This window comes from Mus pahari, chromosome 3 (genome assembly GCF_900095145.1).
Source record: "Mus pahari chromosome 3, PAHARI_EIJ_v1.1, whole genome shotgun sequence".
Lineage (NCBI taxonomy): Eukaryota > Metazoa > Chordata > Mammalia > Rodentia > Muridae > Mus > Mus pahari.
The window spans coordinates 22,609,977-22,633,148 of NC_034592.1; the positions used below are offsets into that span (position 1 = coordinate 22,609,977).

The following is a 23,172-nucleotide window of genomic DNA, read 5'->3' on the forward strand; positions in this document are numbered from 1 at the left end:
GTGTGTTCTGGGAATTGAACCCAAGTCCTCTGAAAGAGTAGTCAGTGCTCTTAACCACAGAGCCATCTCTCCAGGCCCCAGAGCTGAAGATCAAGGCTGCCTTTCACAGCTGATTAACAACCTCACTGCCCTCACTGAAAAACTGAAGTGCTATAGATGTGATCTTCCAGAAACTGACACTTTAAATCTTCAACAGTGGATCATGCCCTTGGAAAGAAAGGTTTGCTGCTAAAGGGAAAGCTGAAAACCACTGGTGGATCGCCAGGCCTGGGGAGACAGGCAGTGTGGGGACTCACAGGAAACAATGGACTTGAAAGTGACAATCAAACAAGTCTTTTGAGTTCTTTGTTCTATCCTGACCAGTGTTGTAAACATGTGTATTACGGACTCCAGCAACTCTTTGTCCTGAACTGATAAAATCCAATAACCTAAAATGAAAGTTAAAATTTAAGGCCCCCTTCAAGTATGAATGCAAAGTCCAGTGAACATCTTCAAACAACCTCCATGCAGACAGAAACAAGACTCACACAGTCGGGTCACAGGGCACACACTTTATTGTACATGGCTGAAGTGGGGGAATGCGTGGAAACCCTCCCACCAGCACCCCTTCCTAGAGGCTTGCTCTTCTCCATCCCTCCCTGTGACTAAGTTTTAGCCTACTGGATTACTAATTCACAAGGCACGGAAGCAAAGGCCAGTTGGTGTCTGGACAGGAAATTTAGAAAACCAAGGGCATTGTTTCCTCTCTCCAAGGTGTTTTTACCAGGACACAGGGGTTTCCTGGTCCTCAGTGTAGGGTGTGCTACTTCTATAAACAGATTTTAAAAACAAACAAACAAACAAACAAACAAACAAACCCCATCATTTTAAACTCAAAATGTAAATGCAACTTGAGTCTGGATGGAAGTGCTCTATACACCTCTAGAAAACCCAGCTGGGCTCAAGGCTTAGGAACAGGGTGTCTGTCATGGGCTCCATGTGGGCCTGGCAGTGAACAGCTCCGGGCAGGTGTCAACAGTGCTACTGTGACAGGGAGCCATTCTTTCAGGCCCCTCCAGCTGAATCAAGACCCCACCCCACCCCCAAGCTGTTGCAAAAGCCACCATCAAGCTTTCCAGGCCAAGGGAAGGATGTCACAATAAGGAACTGTGGTCCAGAGGGGTGGACCACTTCCTCAACTGGTTTTATATGTTTTATATGAGAAAGAAAACCCCACAAAACTCATCAAACATAAGCATTCTCCCTCTGTACAGCGGGCTCAGCAGGGGCGTCTACACACGTCAATCACAAGCTCCAAGTGTTAGGAATTCCTTATGCTACTTACATAGGATTGGTAATTAAAACATCACAGTATACAATAGTTAATAGTCTGCAGAGAGCAAAGTATAATGTTTCCTTAAAAAAATTTAAAAGTACTTCAGTACTTAAGCTAATCAAATGGACATAAAAATTTATTGCTAGAACTCAAGTTATTTTTAGAAATCAAGATGATGTAACAACCTGATCCAGGAAAATAGGCACAGGTGAGAAAGAGCACTTCAGTGACAGGGATCAGCTGCTTTAAAGGCCACACACAGAGGCGTCATCAAGTCGTGGAGGGGAGGCCCAAGAAGGGTTTAAAAAACTGCACCTACTAATTTCAAAAGGACTACGGCAGGAGTGACCTTCGGTCTCGGAAGGGTCAGTGTGAGCCTTTCTGTTGGCTCCTGCAGGATCAAGCAGGAAGAAGGAGAGGATCATTCCAAAACAAGGTTTGGGCTTAGAGTGGGTGGATGAACTTTGAGGGAAATACCCTTCCTTAAGGTGAGGTGGCGGTGGTGCACTCAGGGGGCAGAGGCAAGGGGGTCTCTGAGAGCACAGCCAGGACAGCCAAGGCCACTCAGAGAAACCCCGTCTCAAAACAAAACAAAACAATCCAAAAGATCCTCCCAAGGGAAAGCACCAGCGGCCAGAGAAGCGCGCGGCACAATTCTTCAGTGTCACAGAGCATTTACCCGGGCTCAGGTGGCATGTCTAGGCTGTGTCCCTTGCCCTGACTTGCCTGCTCATTCATGGTTCAGAACGAGTTAAAGGAAGTCGGAAGTTGGCCTCAACTACTTCAGAATGAAGATGCAAACGTACAGAGTAAGAGAACTGTGCATAAGCTAGCCATCTCCTTCTCTCGCTATTTACAAGCCAACACGCCTCTGTTTGGTGATGAGGATTAAGTCCAGGCATGCTAAGCAAGTGCTCTGCTACTGAGCTACATTCCTGGCTCCAGAGTGAGTCCCTCTGAGTCTATCCATTCTAAGAGCCCCTCTATTGAACATACAGGAAAGGAGAGGGACTTTATGATTCTATCCATTCTAAGAGCCCCTCTATTGAACATATAGGAAAGGAGAGGGAGGGGGACAGTCAAGTTTCCGGCTAATCTCCCAGTGAGTTAAAGGCTAACTTTGTCCCCACTTTACCCTGGGAAGGATTCAGCACAGATCTCCATAGACCTGGACAGCTCAGTGATTAGAACCCATGAGGCCCTGCAACATGTCGACGGGCAGAGGGAAGACAATGGTGGAGTTTTTCTCCGCAGCGATAGTGGTCAGGGTTTGAAGGTATCGGAGCTGAAGGGCAGCAGGAGACTCGGTGATAACCATGGACGCTTCTTTCAGAGCTCTGGACGCATTCATTTCCCCTTCAGCTGCGATCACCTGCACAGGGGGGAGATGAGATCAGCTGGCAAATAGCAGGGTGCCACATGGTGGTCTTCAAGTAAGACAGCATATGGAACTCGCCAGGAATCCATCAGTCCCTAGACACTCCGATCCTAGATGTTCTTTCTCCTGAAACTGAATTGTGTAAGGACGTGTCTGGCTCAAGGCTTTCTCTTTTACTGCAGCCTTGTCTCCCAGGCAGGGCTAAAACTGTCTGAACAGGGTGCCAGACCAAGGCGCAGGCCACAGCACTGCAAAGGGGCGAGCAACTGACTTAATGTGTGGACAGAAGCCCTTCGCAAGTCAGGTGGATTTTGAGTCCTTTGAAATCAGAGAAAGGAGACTTCATTGAAATGAAAACTTAGAGATGGTGTTTGATGAGGACGACGTGTGAGTCTTAGCACACTGACTGTGCATGCTAGGAGGTGCATGGCAGCAAACTGAAGCTCCATCTTACCCGTTATTTAAAGTCTCTTAGCTCTATCAGAATAAAAACTAATAGGACTACATGCCTTCTCTTTCTGGTAAAAGTACTGAGCAACCACGGACATGCGAGTGACTGCCGCACACACTGCGCTCAGGAGCACAGCTACTAAACACGTCTTAAGGAGAACTTTTGAAACACCCATAGAATCCCCTTCATACTTACAGAACGCGTTCCTTCTAGCCCGTCCTAAATGCATTGCTGTAGGTTGATAAACTAATTCTGAGTAAGTTGCCTTGGCCATGGTGTTTCAGCACAGCAACAGAAAAGCAGTTAATACACTACACTCTTGAAATGGGACAGCATGAGGCAGATGACACACAAAACAGGGAAATCAAGTTCTGATTGATAAGTGGAAACGTATAGAGGAATAGTAAAGGAGAAGCCCAGAACTGATACAGATTGTGTGTATGTGTGTGTGTGTGTGTGTGTGTGTGTGTGTGTGTGTGTGTATCCACATAATATGAGTTTTGTTTATGAGACAGGGTCTCATTATGTAGCTCTGGCTGGTGCAGTACTCACTATGTAGAGCAATTTTGTTTCAGACTCACAGAGATCCCACCTGCCTCTACCTAATGAGAATGATGGATAAGGAAGGGGAGGAGACAGGATCTGAGTCCTAAGTCCAAATTCTGGTTCCATGTGTAGTGTCATTAAATAGGATAGAGGGTACCAGGCATTAAACTGAACCACTGAACCAGGTATTACACTGAATAGTGCTCTGAGGCAAGCACTGGTGAATGCACGAGTACACTCCCGCTGTGTGTGGCAGGCTCAGACTCTCTTCCTTGCCATCTCTTACATCCAATTAGGCACACCATTGTCTGGACATGGAAAACAGATTCTTCATTTCCCTCTTCCAATCAATAAACAATTTGTTGGCCAGGAAGCCAGACCCACTCTGATGGGCACACATTTAGTTCATCCAAAAGTTACTCTGAGCAAACCACCAAAGAGGTGACAAGATGCCACAGGCTTTTTTTCTAGAGAGAGCCCAGGGACACTTGGATGTGGAGAGCATCTTCAAGCAAAGCAAGCTCCTCATCACTGGGTGGGTCTCTGGCCAAATGTGCAGCGATTCTGTGTTGACACACGTGATTCTGTTTCACTGCTGGAGCCTGAACCCACGAGTTCATCTACATACTTTAAAACGAGAGCTGCTAATGTGGCTAGAGGCCTGCTCTCATCTGTGCCTTCCTGTGTGGATACCTTTGAGCAGCTTCCTGGACTCGGATTATGTTTGCGAGCAGTTCTGTGCTCATTTTCTCTGCATACTATTCTGTCCTATGAATAGCTATGCCCTTATCTACTCAGCTCAGGATGAGGACCAGAAAGCTTCCAGGGTGGGGGAGGTACTGCCAGGGCATACTGCTGGTAAACGTGAGCGTGTATCTGTGAGGTACATGCTGAGCATGGAGCTACTGGCCACAGGTTCTGCCAACATCCAGCTTTGGTACACTTTGCTAGACTGTCTTCCAAAGTGGCAGCAGTACCAATGGGCATCCCCACAGCAGAACACGGGGCTCCAGTTCATGTTGTGTTTTCAGCCGTCCTGATGGGTATCTAGCATGGCATCAGCCTGGGGCTTGAATTTGAGTTTCCCTCTGGCTAATTAAGTTGAGGGCTTTTACTCTGAAGTCCATGTATACGGGTCACCTCACTACTCTCTCTTTTCTGTAACTTGCTTACTGAAGAAGCGGCCAGCTTCTATTTCCATGAGAACTTGAATGAGAGCTCACAGCGATTTCAGAGTTCCTTATTTTACTAGTGTGTTTTTCTGAAGCAGGTCACACTGTGTGAAGCCTAACCTTGGGGACAGACCGCTATGGGCCAGGCTCATGTAACCTTACAGCCTCATCCAAGGACAGTACTCTAATTGGCCTCTTTAGCTTTGCTCCTTGTCATGAAGTGAAGAAAGCAACTGTTGAGACCGTGGTGGAAGGTCCGTGGTGGGAGGCTCCGGAGGAATCGGAAGGGAAGTGGGGAGCAGGGCGATCTCATCTCTAATCGGCTGTGGGACCTTGAGGAAATCACTCAGCTCTTTCAGGCTTCAGTTTTCACTGAGCAGGATGGCAAATGAGTTTCATGTTTAGGGCTATCTCTGAGCAGTAGAGGGCTGTTATCTGGAGTACCGCAAAGGGATCTGTAAGCCAAGCGTACGTTCAGAGGAAAGCAGCTCTGTAGTTTATCACTGACGTGGGACTAGAAGGTGAAGATTCCCGGGTCCTTTAATTCTGATACTTTGTATGAGACATTATTATTCCATGTGGTCTAATAACGGGCTTCTAGTTAATGTCACTTAATAAGGTAAAGGCAATCCCTACTTTTCAAATAACTGGGTGGTAACAGGGAACATTTACTAACACTGTGCATATATTTTAGTTCCTGAAAGCGAGGGATTTGCAAGAAAACACTTGAGATTTCTGCAATGTCACCATGAGTGTACTTGAAAGATATGGAAATTCTGACTGATAGAAACTTCTGGAGGCAGCCTGTCAACAGAGTAGTCCTCTATTTAGTACTGGCTGGCTAAGAAATTATGCTAGCCAGTCTGTGGCTTAAACGGGTACCCAATGAGGTGGAGAGGGTTCTGTGGTCAGCCAGTCACTGACCACTATGACTTTTGATGATGACAAATTGGCTTAGGAGATCTGTCCAAGGCACGGCAAAGCCTCCTATGAAAACCGTTCTTGCTTTTCACAGGGTGGGGCTGTGTGGCCTCGTCCTTGTTGTACCAGGGAATCGCTCTTCTAACAGGAGATCTCTGTCCTTACTGCTGCTCCCCAAGGAAAACTATGACCTTGGGAGTGAGAAGCCCTCCACCAGAGGCTGTCTGCAGTGAGACAAAACCCCTGGGCAGCTCCGGCGAGGCCTGCCTGTGCTTCCAGGCCTTGGGTTTGATGGGATAGCTTCATATTTTGAAATGTTGTCATCTTACAGGAAACAGTTTTTTGAGGTTTGCTTAATAAATATTTCCTCAGCACTACCAGAAGGGCCATTCACTCGGGGAGGCTTAAGACAAAGGCGGAGATGAGAAGAAAGGGGAAACACGGAGAGAGAAGGAAGATGAGGGATGAACAGGAGGAAGGAGATGTAGCAGGAGGGAAGAGGCTCCTGGGGGAAAGAGGAGGGAAAAGGTCAGAGAAATCAAGGGGCGGACAGACGGACGGAGAAAGCTGATGCACTGTCACGCGCTCTGAAAGTCAACCTGCCCTTACTAATGAGTCGGGGGAATGAAGCCTGTGGCTCACAGTCTTGAGACAGCGATACAGCTTTCATAGACCAATGTTCCCACGAGACCCATGTGGAAAGGCTAAGGTACAGGAAAGCCTGTGCACTGCAGTTCTACCTGTGCTAATAATGAAACAAGCTAGTCAATTAAAGAGCAAGTGCAGACCAGGGAGGTGGCTCCCCGGATAGGGTGTTTTCTGTACCATCTTGAGGACCAGACTTTGGATTCCCCAGCCTTCATGAAAAAGCAAAGCATGGTAGCACACATCTGAAACCTCAATGTGGAGGAGGGAGGCAGGTGTCTTCTGGGGCCTCGCTGACCAGACAGTCTCATCAGATGGTTCAGAAAGGCCTTGTCTCAAAAATGCACATTCATACAAAACACCTCTCCTCCACACACACATATACATATGCATGCGCACACGCCTGTTTAAAATGGTGACCTCTGAGGAAACAGAATTTGAGGTGATGGGCAGGGTTTTCCTAAACATCCATGGCTATTTTACTCTTTCAGAGAGAGTGTGGAATTTAAGAAAACCAAACTGAAACAAAATAATAGCAGAAAGTACACAAACAGAAACCATTACCTTGGCCCTAGCCTCCCGGGCGGCTTCTGCCTCTGCAGCCATGGCTCTCTGGAGCTGCACTGGCAGCTTCACGTCCTTGATCTCCACACGCTCCACCTTTATCCCCCAGTCATCCGTGGCATCATCCAGAGTACTCTGCAAAGAGAAGAGACGGCAAGTGAGTCACCGTCGCCTGTCTAGATGCCAAGAGTGGGCACATTCACCGGAATGTGCTGTGGATGAAGTGGATGAGGCTAGTGAGTGTCGGGCACCATCGTCAGAGGAACGCCAAAGCTAGAGAGCAAGCAAGGATCTGATTCTGTGACTACTGTGCTAGTGGAGGTTGGCAACCTTCGGAGGGGACATAAAGGAACTGTTTATTTGTAGTCTCCACGGCAGCTGTTCCACGTGTTCTGCCCTGGTCAGGAGCAGCATGGGTAATGCACAAATGAGCAGCCGAGGCTATGGTCCAGTGAGCCATTCTTACACATAGAGTGGTCAGCCTCAGGCTAAGCTCGCAGTAGTCTGCCTACCCAAGTTTGTGTGCGAGCCTGTCTCATGTCCCTCCTATACAAGGGCAGGAAGGAATGGTACTCCATCCCAGGAGGTTGGGGTGGTACCACACATACATTATGTATTTTTTAGCAGGGGGATGGTAGCAATGCTCAGATAGAAATGCAAGGCCCACCTTGGCTACAGAGCAAGTGACAGGACACTCTGTGGTGTAGGATGATCACCAATCAAAACTAAACAAACAGCAGAGTTTAACCATGAGGAGACCTCTATGAATAAGAGTTTGCATTTATAGTATGGTAACTTCATAGAACAAGCTATTAACAGCTATGTCACAGGCAAGACTGGAAAGCAAGGTAATTACATGGGGACTCATGGGATTTGTCTGAAGGCCAGAGCTTTAGCAATGCTTATACTGTCTTGCAGAGTAACCCTCGAGCCATTACAATCTACGAGGAGAATAATATGGATTGGGGGGGAGGGGACACCAAAAGGAATTTAAAAACAGCATGCATCTGAGTGCCATGAACCCATGGGTGTTTGTCTGAAAATATTTAGTAAAGATTGGAATACCTGAAAAGGAAAAAGGGCGACCATCCCCATCTGCTTCAGTCCTCTGGCTCTGGTTAGCTAACCAGCAGTGGGCAGTCCTCACCTGCATGTTGTGTGCGATCTCTTCTCTGTCAGAGAGGATTTGAGACAGGTTCTTGGTACCCAGCGCGTTCCTGAGGGTAGTTTGTGCCAGAAGACGGGTTGCTGAATCTGCATTGGTGATATTGGCCACAGCCAGGGTTGCGTTCTGAACACGGTAGTAGACCACACCATCCACACTGATTGTCACCGAGTCCTTAGTGAGGACCTACAGGAGGAGGAAGGCAATCACACACCTGCCAGAGCTTCATCATTGCCATTCCATGACCATTAGGCAATGTCTGATACCCTTTGGTAAAGGATCAGAAGGTTATTATATAAATCCCTCTAGGGATTTAATAAGGCTCTCCTATTTATCCAAGTCCACATTTCATTCAACCCCTCAACAAAATCTGTGATGCCACTCAAAAGCTGACATTGTTCTGGCTCATGTCTTCCCACCATTCAAATTTGTTCTCGTGGACTTCGTGATTCTTGCTCTCAGGAAGGCCACCCCGTGCACACCCACTGTGCCCCTGTGCCGTGATACACTGAGGGGGATGCACGATGGACGCCTCTGCTTCTCCCTTCCAAGGTGAGTTTCTTAGGAGCGGATCTTCTGCCTCTCTAGCACTGGCAAGTGTGGCTGACATGGTGGAGGGCCACGAGGTGAGAGACAGAACTGTACCGAGGCCCTAGGACATGACTGCAGGGGTGGAGCCCTGACCCTGCGCTGTAGCGGGCTGTAAGCCATGTGACCTGCTAGCCCTTCATCTGTAAGAGACTGTCAGCACTGCTTCCTAACTGTAGTCCTGTAGATCAAGGGAGGAGTCCTGCAGGATGTATTAGAAAGCATCCCAGCCGTTCAATGTTCAATGAGAAGTAACAGTAACAGCAGAGCTGCTCTGAGGTCTTAGTTCTGTCAGGCACCCAAAGCAGCGCTCTCCTTTGTTTCAAATCTAAACCACCACCCCCCCCCCCCGACTCAAGGGGACAGGGGCATTTGTTAACAAATGTACAGGTCATTACCATCTTGTAAGACAACTTCTTGTAAGTCAGTGGGGAAATGAACACTACTCACAGGTTCCTGCCAGTGTGGCTGCCACAGCTGCCACCACTCAATACTGCAGTTTCTCTGAGCACTGGTTATTGTGGGTAGAGTGTTTAACCTCCCAGTAAGATCCCAGGGGCTGGGAAAGAGCTGCTTGCCAAGTTCCAGTCACTCCAGGTTGACAGCTTGCAGGGAAAGAGCAGCGGAAGGCAAAAGCTCACAGCCACATGCCAGATGCCCACAGTGTTTACACAAGAAAACGCCACAGTTCCCAGCCCCTCAAAGGGGCTCCGGGGAGCCCATCTTCCTGAATGACAGGGAAGCACGCAGAGGATCCAGGATGCTCTCGGGCTTCTTTAAGGTGTGGGTGGGAAGTACGTCTGCTTCACTGAGTTCACGTGAACTGAAAAGTCTGCCTTACCGAGTGCGTGGGTCAGTGCCACTGTAAGGGAGTGGCCAATCTGCACTTACAATTTATGATAAGAGAAAGCCAGGCTCCAACACCATGCTGAGTTCCCAGACTGTGCCAGGGAACACCGCTCTTCCAATTCTCCCACAGCCGGCCCCTCAGCAGCCCGCTGGGTTCTTGTCAGCGATGGTTATTATGTCTGGTGCAGCCAGCCCTGAGCTGGGGGAAGCACCAGACACAGAATCCCAAGAGCTGGGCTCTGAGGATTAGCCTCAGTGTGAGGGCTTCCTTCTAGGAACTGGCTGTAAAGTCAAGTCAGAGCTGTCTGTGAAGAAGCCTGAAAAGGCTCGAATGATCACAGAGGTTCCTAAAATGCCAGATGAACACTTTCTAATTCTTTTGCTTCTAACCAATTTATCTCAAATAATCCTAAGAAAGGATGTTAAACTACATTTTTCTTTTCTGTCTGAAACCCATAGAGTTGTGGTCAGAATGTTGATTACAACAGTAATGGTAAGTCCATGTCCTCAGGCATCACACCGTGTCTCTAACAACCGTGACAAGCTCTCACACAGTGCTGAGCACTTCGCATGCTCAATCTCTCACTCACTCCTCACCACACCCCCACGGCCTCACTGTTACAACCACAGTTGAGGACACTGAGGCACAGAATTCAGAGACCTGCTCAAGACGCAGGACTGGGCAAAGAGAAGGCAGGCAGGGCAGCAAGCTCTGGCCTCCCAGTGTCAGGTAGGCATAGTGAGAACTGCTCACCTCCTGCGGAGGAATGTCAAAGGAGATGGTCCTCATGTCCACCTTGATGAGACTGTCAGTGCACGGCAGGATAAAAAACAAACCTGGAGCACAGAGGAGCACAGAGTGCGATTAGGCTCAGCCCGTCCGATCAGTTCTACGGAATAGCTGACACACTTTTCGTAACGCAGCCTGCTCTCGCTCACCCTTCTCTAAACACTTACTAGAGTTTCTCCCTATGACCCATTGCCCTGAACCTCAAGCCCTTGCAGTCTCTCAGGATTCGCCTTGCCTCCAGTCCCTCTCCCTGTCCTGGGGTCCTGCATTCTGACTGGACACGGTTCCTGCAGCACCTCCACTCATTGTATTCTCTCCCCTACACTGCTCTGCAGATGTTGTTATTCCTGTCAGGAATCCCTCTGTGTGACTGGCACTTCTCCACGCCTCAGAGCGCAGGCCGGCCAGCCACAGCTGGGCGTATAGGTCCTTACAGTACCTGGAGGGCAGAGGACTGCTGAGGTCTGAGGCTCGCTTAGGGTACACAGTGAGATTCACAGGTTAGCCTGTGAGATCTGGCCTCAAAAAAGAAAATAAACAACAATGTGTGTGTGTGTGTGTGTGTGTGTGTGTGTATGTGTGTGTGTGTGTGTGTGTGAAGCAGAGGAGCTGAGATAGCTCAGTAGTTGAGTGCTTACAGCTCTTCTAAATGACCCATGTTCAGTTCCCAGCACCCATACAGGCAACTCCCTCCAGCTCCAAGGACTCTGACCCTCTTCTGGATTCTGAAGGCACCTACACTCACGTGCACCCACCCACGCCCACACCCACCCACACATAGACATGTAATTTTAAAATAATAAAAAGACACTTAAACAACAACAACAACGACAACAATCGGAAAGCTTTGACAGAGCTCCCACTTTAGGTCAGTTGCTCTTCTCCGGGTCTCCCGGCTTCTTTTTCAGGGTTCGGTGGCTACTGGGTCCTAACACTAAATGCAGGCACAGCTATCTGTTTCTTTGTTGGTGGCCTTTGATAAGAGGACCGTGTTCTGTTCTCCCTTGCACTCCCAGAGCCTCACTGGGTGTGGTGGCACGTGCCCGTAGGCCCAGTGTCTGACTGATTGCAGTCCTTTCCTTGGTTAGGATTTTCCTCCTTAGCTTCCCAAGGCTATGGCCAAGGCCACTGATAACCTAAGCGCTCTAAATAGATAAGAGTGGAAAGGATGGGAAGCCCCGAGGCTGGTCAGAGCCAATGTCCTTGTTAGACAGCTTCTGCTCCAAGCAGAGGGCCTGTTGGCACATCAGTGAGACGCTCAGTCTCATAGACTAGAGAAAAGGCTCCAACATTAAGAACTCCTGATGCTCTTCCAGAGAACTAGAGCTCAGTTCCCAGCACGTACATTAGGTGGCTCCCAAATTCTGTAACTCCAGCTACAGAGAGATCCCATACCTCTGGCCTCTGTGGGCACTAGCACTCATGTGCACCCGCCCCCCCCCCCATATATACAGATGGGTTTAAAAAGTACAAAACCCCAGCACTTTGGCTTCCAGACTGCAGTTGAGTACTGACCAGGTCCTTTGGCGCCTCCTTGCAAAATGCGACCCAGTCTAAAGATGATGACTCTTTCATACTCTTTTACGATCTGGAATAAAAAACATGAATGAAAATTCATCACGAGGAATACGCTTTACATGCATAGCATCCTAAGCACGTCTCTGCTCTGACCCGGCTCAGGGCCTCCTGTTGTTTGCTCTATTTCCTGACAGTATCTATAAACAGTGTGCCTGGTGTTTACTGTTTCCAAGCACAAGGCTTATTTCTTATACACACAGATCTTTATTTATTATAATAAGGTGATAGACCCCCCTGGGAGTGGAGACACATGCCTCTAATCCCAGGGATCTAGAGGCAGAAGCAGGAGGACAGTGAGTCCGAGCCAACCTGAACTGCAAAGTGAGCTCAAGACGAGCCTGCTCTATCTAGGAGCCTCTGACCCAAAACACAGAGCAAATATACTGGGTTCATGACACTGGAGAGCAGAGCACAGAGAAACCCACCTCCAAGCCCGTCCTTGGCTGTTAGCATCCTGCCTACTACTCATGTTTTGTTTGCTCAGAAAAGCTTATAGTGCTTCTTCTGATTCCATTAGTTACAATACACTTTATCAGAAAACGCAGGCAGCACATTCGTTAACCTAGCAATACGCAAATGGCAGTTATTTGGCTAAGTATTAGTAATTGTGGGGGAGACAACTGCGCTAAGGGAGCCTTTGCTCTGTGACAGGCTCTGCAGTGAGTGGGTGGACACGGGCTGCTCCCTCAGTCCCACCATCATCCTAAGGAAGGACTGCCATCTGGGAGGGAGCCTGCGACCCTGCCCAGCCCCACCCAGCCCTGCCCTCCACCATCCTCGCTGTATCCTCCCAGGAGCATCTCACAGCTGACACAAAACTGTTGCGTATCGATCCTCACTTCACTCAAGAGGAAAGACAGAGCAGACAGGGGCTGAGTTGTAAGATTCTGCTATAACTCATCAGCAGAATCTACCCACAAGAGAGATGAAAGAAATAGCACAGGCCAGTTTGGTATCCGTTCACCTGCCCCATGGATCACGTGGCTTCTGGAGGTGGGCGCTGACCCTGCTTCAGAAGGGAAAGAAATGCTCTTTACCTTTATGCAAATCCATACTGATATTGGGAAGGTTATCACTACGAAAAAGAACGAGGCAGCCACCAAAATCCATCCACAAGCTCCCAGGTCTGTCTTGGAATTTTCTGTCAAGAACAAAATCAGACAGCTTGTTAAGGGCACGTCATCACTTCATCCCAGCCACGCACTGGATGAGCTGTGCTTGGTGGTCCGCTGGCTTCACCTGAGTTTCCTTGTCTCGGTCTCACACAGCCCTGAAATACGTCTTGTCTCATGTCACCTATTGCGTTGCCCAGCAAATCTTCTCAGCTACCACTTGCTTATTTTGCCTCCTGATGTGAGATAACAAAAATGGAGACTACTCTGCTTCTAACGAGATCAAGTATAGTGAGGAACAAAGGGAGTCATGACAGCAGGAGGTAAACAGAGAGGGGGGTGGGGAGAGTGACCAGGATGGAGGTGAGCGACAGTGGGATGGGGAGTTGACAGCTGCTGTCAGCGTCCTAACAGGAAGGGAAATGCTGAGGGCACAGCATGACTCCAGATGACAACCCTGATCCACACACAAAATCCCATTACACTGTTGTTATACAAATTACTTGTGCACACGATTGCCCAGGGCTTATGAACCATCACCCATTTCCTGATTAGTGACCCGGCTGTTTCTGGCTTCTTGCAATAGCAAGAACAATGCAGTGATGGATGTCACAGTCCTAGGGCTTCCTTCCTCGTCTGCATATAAACAGAGCTTTTGTCTGATTACAGACATAATACATACACGACTGCTGCAAAAAGTGTAGCAAAGTATAAAAAGGAAGGAACATTACTTTAAACCCAGAGACAATAAATGTTTTAACATATTCTTTCAATCTCTTTCCTAGTTTACACTATATTTTAAAATTCAAATAAATAAAATTAGTAGCATATTTCCCCTTTCTAGCTATTGTTCTTTATTAGCCTCTGTACTCATGAACTTGGGATTTTCCTGTTTTTGACCTAAAAAAAAAAAAAAAGAAAAAAAGAAAGAAAGAAAAGAAAAAAAGAAAAAAGAAGAAATCAAAATTGTTACACTACCGAAGTTTAAAAAGTCAAACTCAGGGCCAGAAAGATGGCTCAGCAGGTAAAAGTGCTTGCTGCCAAAATGGAGAAACTTGAATTTGACCCCTGGAACCCACAGAACAGAAGAAAAGAACCGATCCCTGAAGCTTGTCCTCTGTGCTCCACATGTGGGCTGTCACATTGGCACTGTGGCATGCATGCTATGGTATGCTTGCCCATGTGTAGAATCAAGCAGCTCTAGAAGTTAAACACAAAAAGGTGCAGTGTCTGCTCTGCTCACTTCTCCCCATATCTGTTTCCTCAAAACCAATCTGATCTTTTGGTTGCATCCCTGGCCTCCCCTCCTCAACCTGGGCTCTCCCTGTGTTTTCAGTTCTGAGCAATACCACGTGACTTCCCATTACACGAGAGAAGTTGTTCTTCCGTATCTCTTCCTCCAACATGAGCTTATAAAACTGCATCGTAATTTTGGTTAGATTAATAACCACCAATATGCTAGTCAAAGCTAAGCCACGGTCAAGGACAAGCTAGCGTTCCTGTCTAGCGCTACTTTTTCCCCTAGCGCTACTTTTTCTGTTTTTTTCTTTTCACTTTCTTTAGTCGGCTACAGTTCTGACGGATCCACCTGTAAGCCTCCACCCATAGTCTAAATCTTTCACAGCAGCCGGGCATCCCTTTGATTTCTTCTTTGGATTGAGAGCTAGTATTTGGCAGTTGCCTTTTACCCTCGAGCCTGGCAGTCCACCTCGGCCTTTTGTGTAGAGTTTTCTATTTTCTGAGTCCAGTGTCTTTCTCATTTCTGTGGTGGAGCAGATAGGGACTGAGAGAGGCCAGATGACCCTAGGCTTTTGCTGTCACTTCAGGTGCTACTGTAGTTTTAGAAGTGACAGGAGGGGAGAGGTGTGCCTGGTGTAGTGAGTTACTGCTCAGGAGAAAGGGGTAAAGTAGAAGGCTCGGCTAGGGAGCACCAAGCCAGGGGTGGGGGTGGGGGGATGACGGTGGAGGGAGTGGAGGGCTGGAGAAAGGCGTTGGCAGCTAGAGTGAGCCTCTGAAACAAAGGAGGGGACCGAGAAAACACAGCCAAGAGTCTGGTTATGTTTGTAATGTTCTGATCTGTGTCAGGGGACTGTTTAGACAACTTTAAGTTTATCTTGGCACTTCTAAGTCACAATTCTTAGGGCACAGACACAGTCACTGACAGGGCCACTGTGGTGCACTGCTTGTGGGGAAGTTTTAGCAAGTATTACACTGATGGCAATAAAGCAGTTTTAATTGCACTTTATAAATGAGGGAACAGAAGCAACATGCCTTCCCATGGGACAATATGAGAGGTCTCCTACCAGGCAGGCATTGTGTTTTTTAAATATTTTTAAAATGTGATGGGTATCACTAATTTTTAGAACCATCCAGTGCAGTGAAGTCTTATTTTTTTTATTTGTTTTTAAATAAACTCTTGCTATGTAGCTCAGGCTAGCCTGGAACTCTTTTGTGTGCTGGGATTAGAGGAATGCCCACCATGCCTGACTAGGCTAACTAATTCTAATTCCATTTTATGAATGAAGTAACAGAAACAACACAACTTTCACCAGGTCATGCCAGGAAGGACAAAACCCTGGCCCCCCTCACCATTAAATAAGGCGGGCAGGCAATTTTGAGGATGAAATCTTATATCCTGACGGAGGAAGCCCTTCACCCCAGGGGGACTTCCTATTTTTAGCAGAAAAGCTCACGGTTCTGAGCCACATAGGTCTAGATTTTATGTGAACTGGATTACAAAGATGAGCAGACAGGCCACAAAATATTTATCTGGTAACATTTGGTGCTCTCAAAAAACATCACTTTAAGTCCCTCCCACTGTGGGCAAATTGCTGAGCTCCTGATCACAGAGACCTCCTCAAAACCTCCAAAGCAGGGATGGTTCTTAATCATTTTTTAGTTTATGCTGGGAACCCAGTCCAGGGGCTTGAGTATGCTAGGAAAGTGCTTTTCTGTGAATTGCAAATTACAGTCCCTCTTGTTCATTCCCATTCTCCCAATGCTCAGCATATGTTCTGCAAAACCAAAACAACATCAACAACCACCACCCACGGCTGACAGGAACTTAGCTTCTTCACTATAAAAGGACAATGAGCATTAGATTGGCCTTCTGGAACTGAGAGAGCTAGCACTCAGTAACCATAAATGAGAAGTCTCTGAGACCAGCTACTGTACTCAGTGAGAAGAATGTTCTATCCGAATTTCTATGTTGAAAATGGGAAAATAGTACTTGCTCTTTTTGGAAAAAAAAAAAGTTCCCCTTAAAAATGAGTTAATTCTCCACTTAACATTCAAAGATTTGTAGAAAGTACAATTTCAAAGATTCTCCCATGTAGACAGGCCAGGAAGCTCAACCAAGATATTTTTCTGGGCTCAGGTCCCACCGTTACATCAAGAGGTCCATGGCACTGGAAGTGAGAAACAGCTTCCTCAGGGTTTCTCAGTTACTAACTTAGGGTGTTTCCTTCTATTAGCGTATGAGGCAGATGACAGACAAGTAACAGGCAATCAATAATCCTGAGCTATTTTGGCTTAAATGCCTGTCAATGCTTCACTGCGGGAAGACTAGAGGAGATCAGGGATCCCACAGGACTTGGGTGTAAACATTGCTTTGACAGGTTTTTATGCATTTTCTTTTTCCACTATGAGTTTTCCACTTTTCTGAAAACTGGATTAAAAATAAACTTTTAACCAACCAACACTCGGACTCATGGGGTTGGAAAGCTGGCTCAGCTGTTCCTCCACAGGACCTGAGTTTGATTCCCAGCAGCTATGTAGCAGCTCACAACCCTCTGTTAACTCCAATCCCAGAGGACCCAATGCCCTCTTCTGCCCTCTACAGACAAGGCATGTACAGAGATTCCTGTAGGCAGAAGACTGATGCATATAAAAACATATGAACTGGGCACACCTTTAATCCCAGCACTTGGGAAGCAGAGGCAGACAGATGTCTGAGTTTGAGGCCAGTTTTTGGACTACAGAGTGAGTACCAGGACAGCCAGGGTTATGATAGAGAAACTTTATCTTGGAAAACTAATAATAATAATAATAATAATAATAATAAATTATTTCAAAAGGACTGAAATGCACACATATCTACACATTTAAATTTATTATATTCAAATTGACCTCACCTCAAGAAAATTAATATAAAACCAAACCAAAGCATAGAATGTAAAAGTACACACTGTACAGTCACTTTTGTTGTCTGGCTACAGGGAGAGCAGAAGTGCCTCGCTTGTGAGCTCCTACACTGTTCAGAGTGGTGTGTGACACTCTCCATCCTGTGTCAGCTGGTTAATTCTAAGATGAACTGGAGCATGATAAAAAGTCCTTGGGAGTAAATACCATTCACCATTGAGATTTAATTACTCCAAAGTTCAAAATGTATTGGATTGTCTCTGCTGAGAGAGTCCAGAAACATGACTTATATCTAAAATTAGGAACTCAGAGTCACATGCCCCATTGCACAAAGGGAAAGGGATGGGCTAACCCGTTTGCACTGCAGTATTTAAGAGGCAATCCTTCCCTTTTCCTTACACAGAATGTAGGTGAACATTTTATGTTGTAAACTGCCATGAACAGTATTGTCTGGGTAAAGACAGATAGAATAGTTGGGAATTTTATCTTGAAAATGCATGCTACCTGGGTCTAAGACCACTTTTTAAAGGGGAAAGTGGCTGGCGAAAAATCTTGGCAAGTGTTTACTTCCAAAAGTATTTATATTCAAGATACGACTATTTCCTCCTCTTCCTCCTTCCTTTCACCAGTATCCCACACCAGACTGCTAGAATTTAGCAAGTGTTTTCTTGAGAGAGGCAAAGAGAAAACAGGTTTTTGCAGACCACAGAGCTTGAGCAAATACTCAAGTCTACTATGGCAGCATACAGCAGCCATGGGCAACACACAGGGATGTGCAAGGATTGTGGCTGTGTTTCAGTAAAATTTACTTACATACACTGACATCTGATTTTCATTTGTAGCAAAACATTGACCCTTAAGAACGACCATATAAAAATATAAACGCTGGACTGAGGGGATTTTTTTTTTTTTTAATGTAAAAACTATAACCAGAGGTGGGAGAGAGAGCTCAGCAGTTAGGAGCACTGCTTGCTCTGGCAGAGGACGCTTTATCATTAGATTCCTAAGTCTTCCCTCAGACGAATTGCTAAGATACATGTAGGAGCATGACAATTTGGTGCCAAATTCCAATTCTACCACTTCATTTTCTCATCAGTAAAATGGAAGAAAGAACAGTACTTAGTGCACAGTGTTACAAAGACCAAATGAAAAAAATACATAAAATGCTTGCTTGACATATAAGGGTAGTCAAGCAGTAACCACTATTACCAATATTTCTATGAGGGAATTAATAAATAGCTTATAAGGTGTCTTAGTTAGGGTACTACTGCTGTGAAGAGGCACCATGACCACAGCAACTCCTATATAGGAAAATATTTAATCGGGGCAAGATCACAGTTCAGAAGTTTAGTCTATTATCCTCATGGTAGATGGTATCCAGGCAGACATGGTTGCTAGAGTTCTATATCTTGATCTAAAGGAAGCAGAAAAAGACTGTCCTGAGCTTCTGAGACCTCAAATCCCGCCCCCTTCCCCCGCACCCCCAAATGACAGATTCCTCCAACAAGGCCACAGTTCCTAACATTGCCACTCCCTATGGGTCAAGTCTTCAAATACTGAGTCTATTCACACCGCCACATAAGGAATAAGTGGTTTTAGTGGGTGAACTGCCTTCTGGGACCTGCATGCCATGGAGAAAATATCAAGGCTAACAATCTGTTTGGGGATTCCATCTCAGGGGGAAGAACAGATCACATGTGGGGCAGTAAAGAGTTCTGAACTCCGTCAGGGCATCTGTCACTCAGGGCTTTCCCGCTTTCTCCTGAATGTGAGCTGAATGGGAAGTAGGTATATCCCTGCAACTCTAGTCATCTTTCATCTTTCCATTCTTTATTTTCTTTATGAAGTAATATAATAAAAAGAAACCTTAACATTTCAAAAGAAAATTCACATATATCTATGGGGTCTCTGAGATCACCACGACCAGCAGAGTGAGAGATAAGAAGACAGTTTGGTTAATACCACTCAGTAGTAAGTGATGGCTCAAACTTTGAGAGTCTGACCCCAAGTTGTTTATTTTAGGCATATTCAACCACAGCACAATTTGGTGAAAAACTTTCCTGAAGCTAGTGAACTCCATCCTGTGTGCACAGTAAAGCTTAAGCCATGCTACATGGAAACTCTCTGTGAAGTACATGAGACATCTTCCATAAAGATGGGGTCAGTTGATTGATTGACTGAGAAAAAAAAGCTCATGATGAGGGTCTGTGGGAAGACCTGGCATGGCCTGGCCATAAAGACAGGACAATGCCCACCAAGCTCTGACCTTCTTCTGCTCTCAGCATTCTGAGCAGAAAACATCCCTCTCGCGGCAGAGCCAACCCTATGTGTTTAACATTCCTGGTTCCCTGGTGCTTATCTGTGAGCACAAAGCCCTCTGTGCCTCCTACACGGATCTTCTTGGGAGATAGGGCAGTAAGGTTATGCCTACGATGAGGAACTGACTGACTCTGAAGTCCGGGAACTTGCCTAAGTGACTCAAGTAGTCAGCAATGGTACAGAGCCCACAACCCAAGCTTTCCATTCTAATGCCACTCACTTCCCTGGACCACGTGACCTTCCCTCAGTGGGCGTCCTTTTTATTGTCTCAAAATTGAAGGCATTTTCTTGGTTATATCTCCAAGGCTCCATCTACTAAAATATCAAACACAAGCTTGAGGTTCAGGTTTCTTCAAGTAGTCCCAGAGTGCAGACAGAGACAGAAAAAAAGGAGGAGCAAGTGTGTTACAAAGAACTGAGGCACACTTGTATCCTCTAGATCCTCCAACTTCTCTCTGTTTTCATAAGGTACAATATATTTCCTTGCCAATTATAGTTCCTTTATTGTTAATACACACCTAAATAAGCAGACTGTTGATAGTAAAAATAAATAGACAGTCTATACTTAACAATACATAAGGAAAAGGATTGTCACATCCTAAAATCAAAAAACAATAAACTATCAACGTTTAACAAGATGATTAACTCCCATTTCCTTTTTTCTTTCAGCAAACATTTATTCATCTGCTATATGCCTCATACTGAGCTGCTTTTTGTTTGAGACATGGTTTCTCTGTGTAGCTCAGGCTATTCTGGAACTCACTCTGTAGACCAGGCTGGCCTTGAACTCACAGAGATCCACCTGCCTCTGCCTCCCAAATGCTGGGATTAAAGACACAGGCCACCACCACCTGGCTCACCCTGAGTTCTTACAATGAGGCAAAATGGGAAAGGGCAGCAGATGAGTCCAACTGACAATTACATTACACAATAGTCATGTCACAAGTATGTGCAGGATTCTAGGCAGATACTGCTATGCCATCATGACAATTTACAGGAAATTGCCTGCCTGTGCCCTCTTTAAAAACTCATTACCTCTGAATCACTTTATCAACATTTTACATTTTTAAAAAGCAGACCAGATAGTTATTCACTCTGCCTTTTACAGTGTAAAGCGAATGCTATTCAGTGACACTGAAATCTATTTTATCACAAACTGTATAAACAATAGCCTCTGCAGTCTTAGTCTTAACTATTTGAGTTCATTTATTACCACTGGTAGTTTAATCAGGTCAATTATTGAAGAAGTTAAAGTCCCACCAATCGGATCAACTGTAGCAACTGAAATAAACATATCAGTCCCATGGTTCTGCTTCTTTCCAAGGGATCCTCCCCAGGGATCTACCTTGTTGACAAGGCTCTTCTTTACAACAACACTTTCCTCTGCCACCCACCTGTTGTTCACTGCTCTTGCTTAACTTCCTTGGTTGGCCCTAACTTTGGCCATGTTTATCTACGGAGGACCACTTCTCCACAGACACAAAGAGGCAGAGCTGGCACTCTGTAATTCAATGCTTCCATCAGATGTGGTCCTCTGGAGTGGCTTTCTCTGGGAGGTCCTGAGTCACAATGATCTTTTATGCTCACTTTGTTTACTGCCTCTTACCCTCAGTGAAGTCCTGAGGCTGGACCAGACCCTCTATTGTGGTACCTCCTTTATGGATCGCTGCAGGACTGGGAACAGCACTCGGGGAAGTCAGAGCCTGGGTTGGAAGCCTGGTTCTGAATTTTTTTAGGCTGCCTGCAATTTTATCACTCTAACTCGGTTTCTTTACAGAAAGACAGGGAATAAAGACATTTCCTTGTCCCAGGATTGCAATTAGATGTTTGGCAAAATGACGTACATTTGAGAAATTCTGTTTAGAGTTAACTTTGAATTTTAAGCCTTTGTAAGTCACTAAGTATCAGTTGTGAGGATTCAATAAGATCGCATTATAAAGCACTTAGGATAGTGCTTAGCCTATTAAGGGTCAGTTTTGCTATTACTCTCTTTAATTTTGTTATGCTCCCAGTTGGGGAAAGGGTTAAAGTATGGAGAATGATACACACACACACACACACACACACCCCGGCTTTTCTGCATGATCCCCAGGATGGAACCCTGTAGGTTTCCTATTACTACACCCTGGAGTCCTTTGAGATCCTCAGATACGCCTGAGAAAGAGTTAAAGATGCTTCAGGGCAGGGGGATGGGTCTTAGATAGGAGGCCAGGTTGGCTTTGAAAATAATCCGAATGGATGAGAGCCTTCTCCGCAGGATGCTGGAAAAGCCCACTCAGCCTCCTAAATCTCTTCCACCGTGTCATCCATCCTCTCTGAAATTCCATCTTTAGAAAGAATTCCTTTAGATTAGTATAGCTCCCGAGAGGATAGCAGGACTCCTGCGAGGTTTATTTTCTTTTACTGGGCATCTCCTGACCCCAAGGAGTTATACAATTTAAAGGCTCAAGGAGGTAGTTCGCGCAAGGGCTCTAATTCTTCACGGAAGATAGACTGAGGGCCTGCTAACAGTTCTTGCCTTCAAAACTAGGAAGGCTCCAGGAGAGTGGTGAGCACAGGGCTATTTACCTGGAAGGAGAGATCTCTAAGACAAAAGTGGACACAGTATGGGGCAGACAATGGAACTGGAAGGAAAGTCAGGGAGACCTCCTTTCTTCTGTCTATACTGCCTACTGTGTCATAGGTTGAAGCCTAGTCCTTTACTAGGAAATTGATTAGTTTCCCGAAGCCGGGGACGGCGGGAAGAGGGTGGGAGGTCTTCCCTGGTTCAGAGGAGTGTGGATCACGTGGGGGTTGATGAAGGCTACTTGTTGGGACTGCTTCTCCTCCCAGGCGCTGGGGCAGAAAAGAAACAAGAATGAGCGGAGCGAGGCTGAAGCTGCAGAAGAGCCGCCTCTACCACTCCTGACTGCCAGGGTCTGCCCTGGTCCGCGTGCACCGCCCGAGATAAAGAAGCGCTGGTGATAGGCACCTGGCATCTAGGACCCAAAGGATAAGCCAGCTCTAGCCTGCCAGGGTGCTGAGCAATGGATACACGCCCCCGCTGCGGGTGCACCCTCTTTGCTGCCATGCAGGCTGCACCCCAGCACCCCCAAATCATCATCTACCAGCCCGAGAACCCAAGAATGAAGACCGCGGCTCTGCGAAGCGCATACAGTGCGGTGGAGGCACGCCTGCGGTCTGCGGGGGTTCTCACTGCAGGCGGTGGGGCTCGGGACCCAGAGGAGGGCTCGAAGAGGCTGTGCGGGGGACGAGAGACTCACCTCTGAAGGACTCGGGGATCCGCTGAGACTGGACATGGCTGGTATGCCGTTTGTCAGACATAGTGCTGGAGTCAGAGTCGCTCGTAAACTCGTCAGTCCCGAAAGCTGGAGTTTTACTGAGAGCCGTTAGCAACGAAGGGGCTCGAGCTCGGGTGCAGTCCCGCCTCCAGCTGGCGGCCCGCCCAATAGGTGCCCGGGAGTGGAGGAGAAGACACGCCCTTCCCCGCCCTCAGAGGGCGTGGCCGAAGGGGGCGTGGGCAGGCTGTCTAGGAGGGTAAGGCAGTGAGGCTGGAATGCCAGAGTCTCGCTCCAGCTTCCAGTGGGTTGATCAAGGAGAAGGTGCGAGAACAGGGCGGGGCTGAGGTGCGGTGCAAGG

At 46.8% G+C, this 23,172-nt stretch overlaps 1 protein-coding gene across 2 annotated transcripts; it reads right to left on the bottom strand.

Annotated features, from left to right (window-relative positions):
• Positions 1-547: 547 nt before the first annotated feature.
• On the bottom strand, positions 548-22,918 carry Stom (stomatin). 2 transcript variants are annotated; one of them, XM_021193867.2, is made up of 7 exons: positions 22,797-22,918; positions 13,000-13,103; positions 11,900-11,972; positions 10,349-10,431; positions 8,140-8,343; positions 6,993-7,127; positions 548-2,687 (listed from the first exon to the last, which is right to left on the bottom strand). In XM_021193867.2, the coding sequence occupies exons 1-7, from the start codon at positions 22,855-22,857 to the stop codon at positions 2,493-2,495; spliced, it is 855 nt and encodes a 284-aa protein (XP_021049526.1). In that variant the 5' UTR covers positions 22,858-22,918; the 3' UTR covers positions 548-2,492. The 2 variants fall into 2 exon arrangements, with proteins under 2 accessions (XP_021049526.1, XP_029392246.1); XM_029536386.1 differs by lacking the exon at positions 6,993-7,127 and having other exon boundaries at positions 548-2,192; positions 8,166-8,343.
• Positions 22,919-23,172: the final 254 nt, after the last annotated feature.

Coding starts and splice junctions, on each gene's coding strand:
- Stom (XM_021193867.2), bottom strand. CDS start 22,857: ATGTCTGACAAACGGCATACCAGCCATGTCCAGTCTCAGCGGATCCCC. Junction 13,104..22,796: donor GATCCCCGAGTCCTTCAGAG/GTGAGTCTCTCG, acceptor TGTTCTTGACAG/AAAATTCCAAGACAGACCTG. Junction 7,128..8,139: donor AGATCGCACACAACATGCAG/GTGAGGACTGCC, acceptor TTCTCTTTGCAG/AGTACTCTGGATGATGCCAC.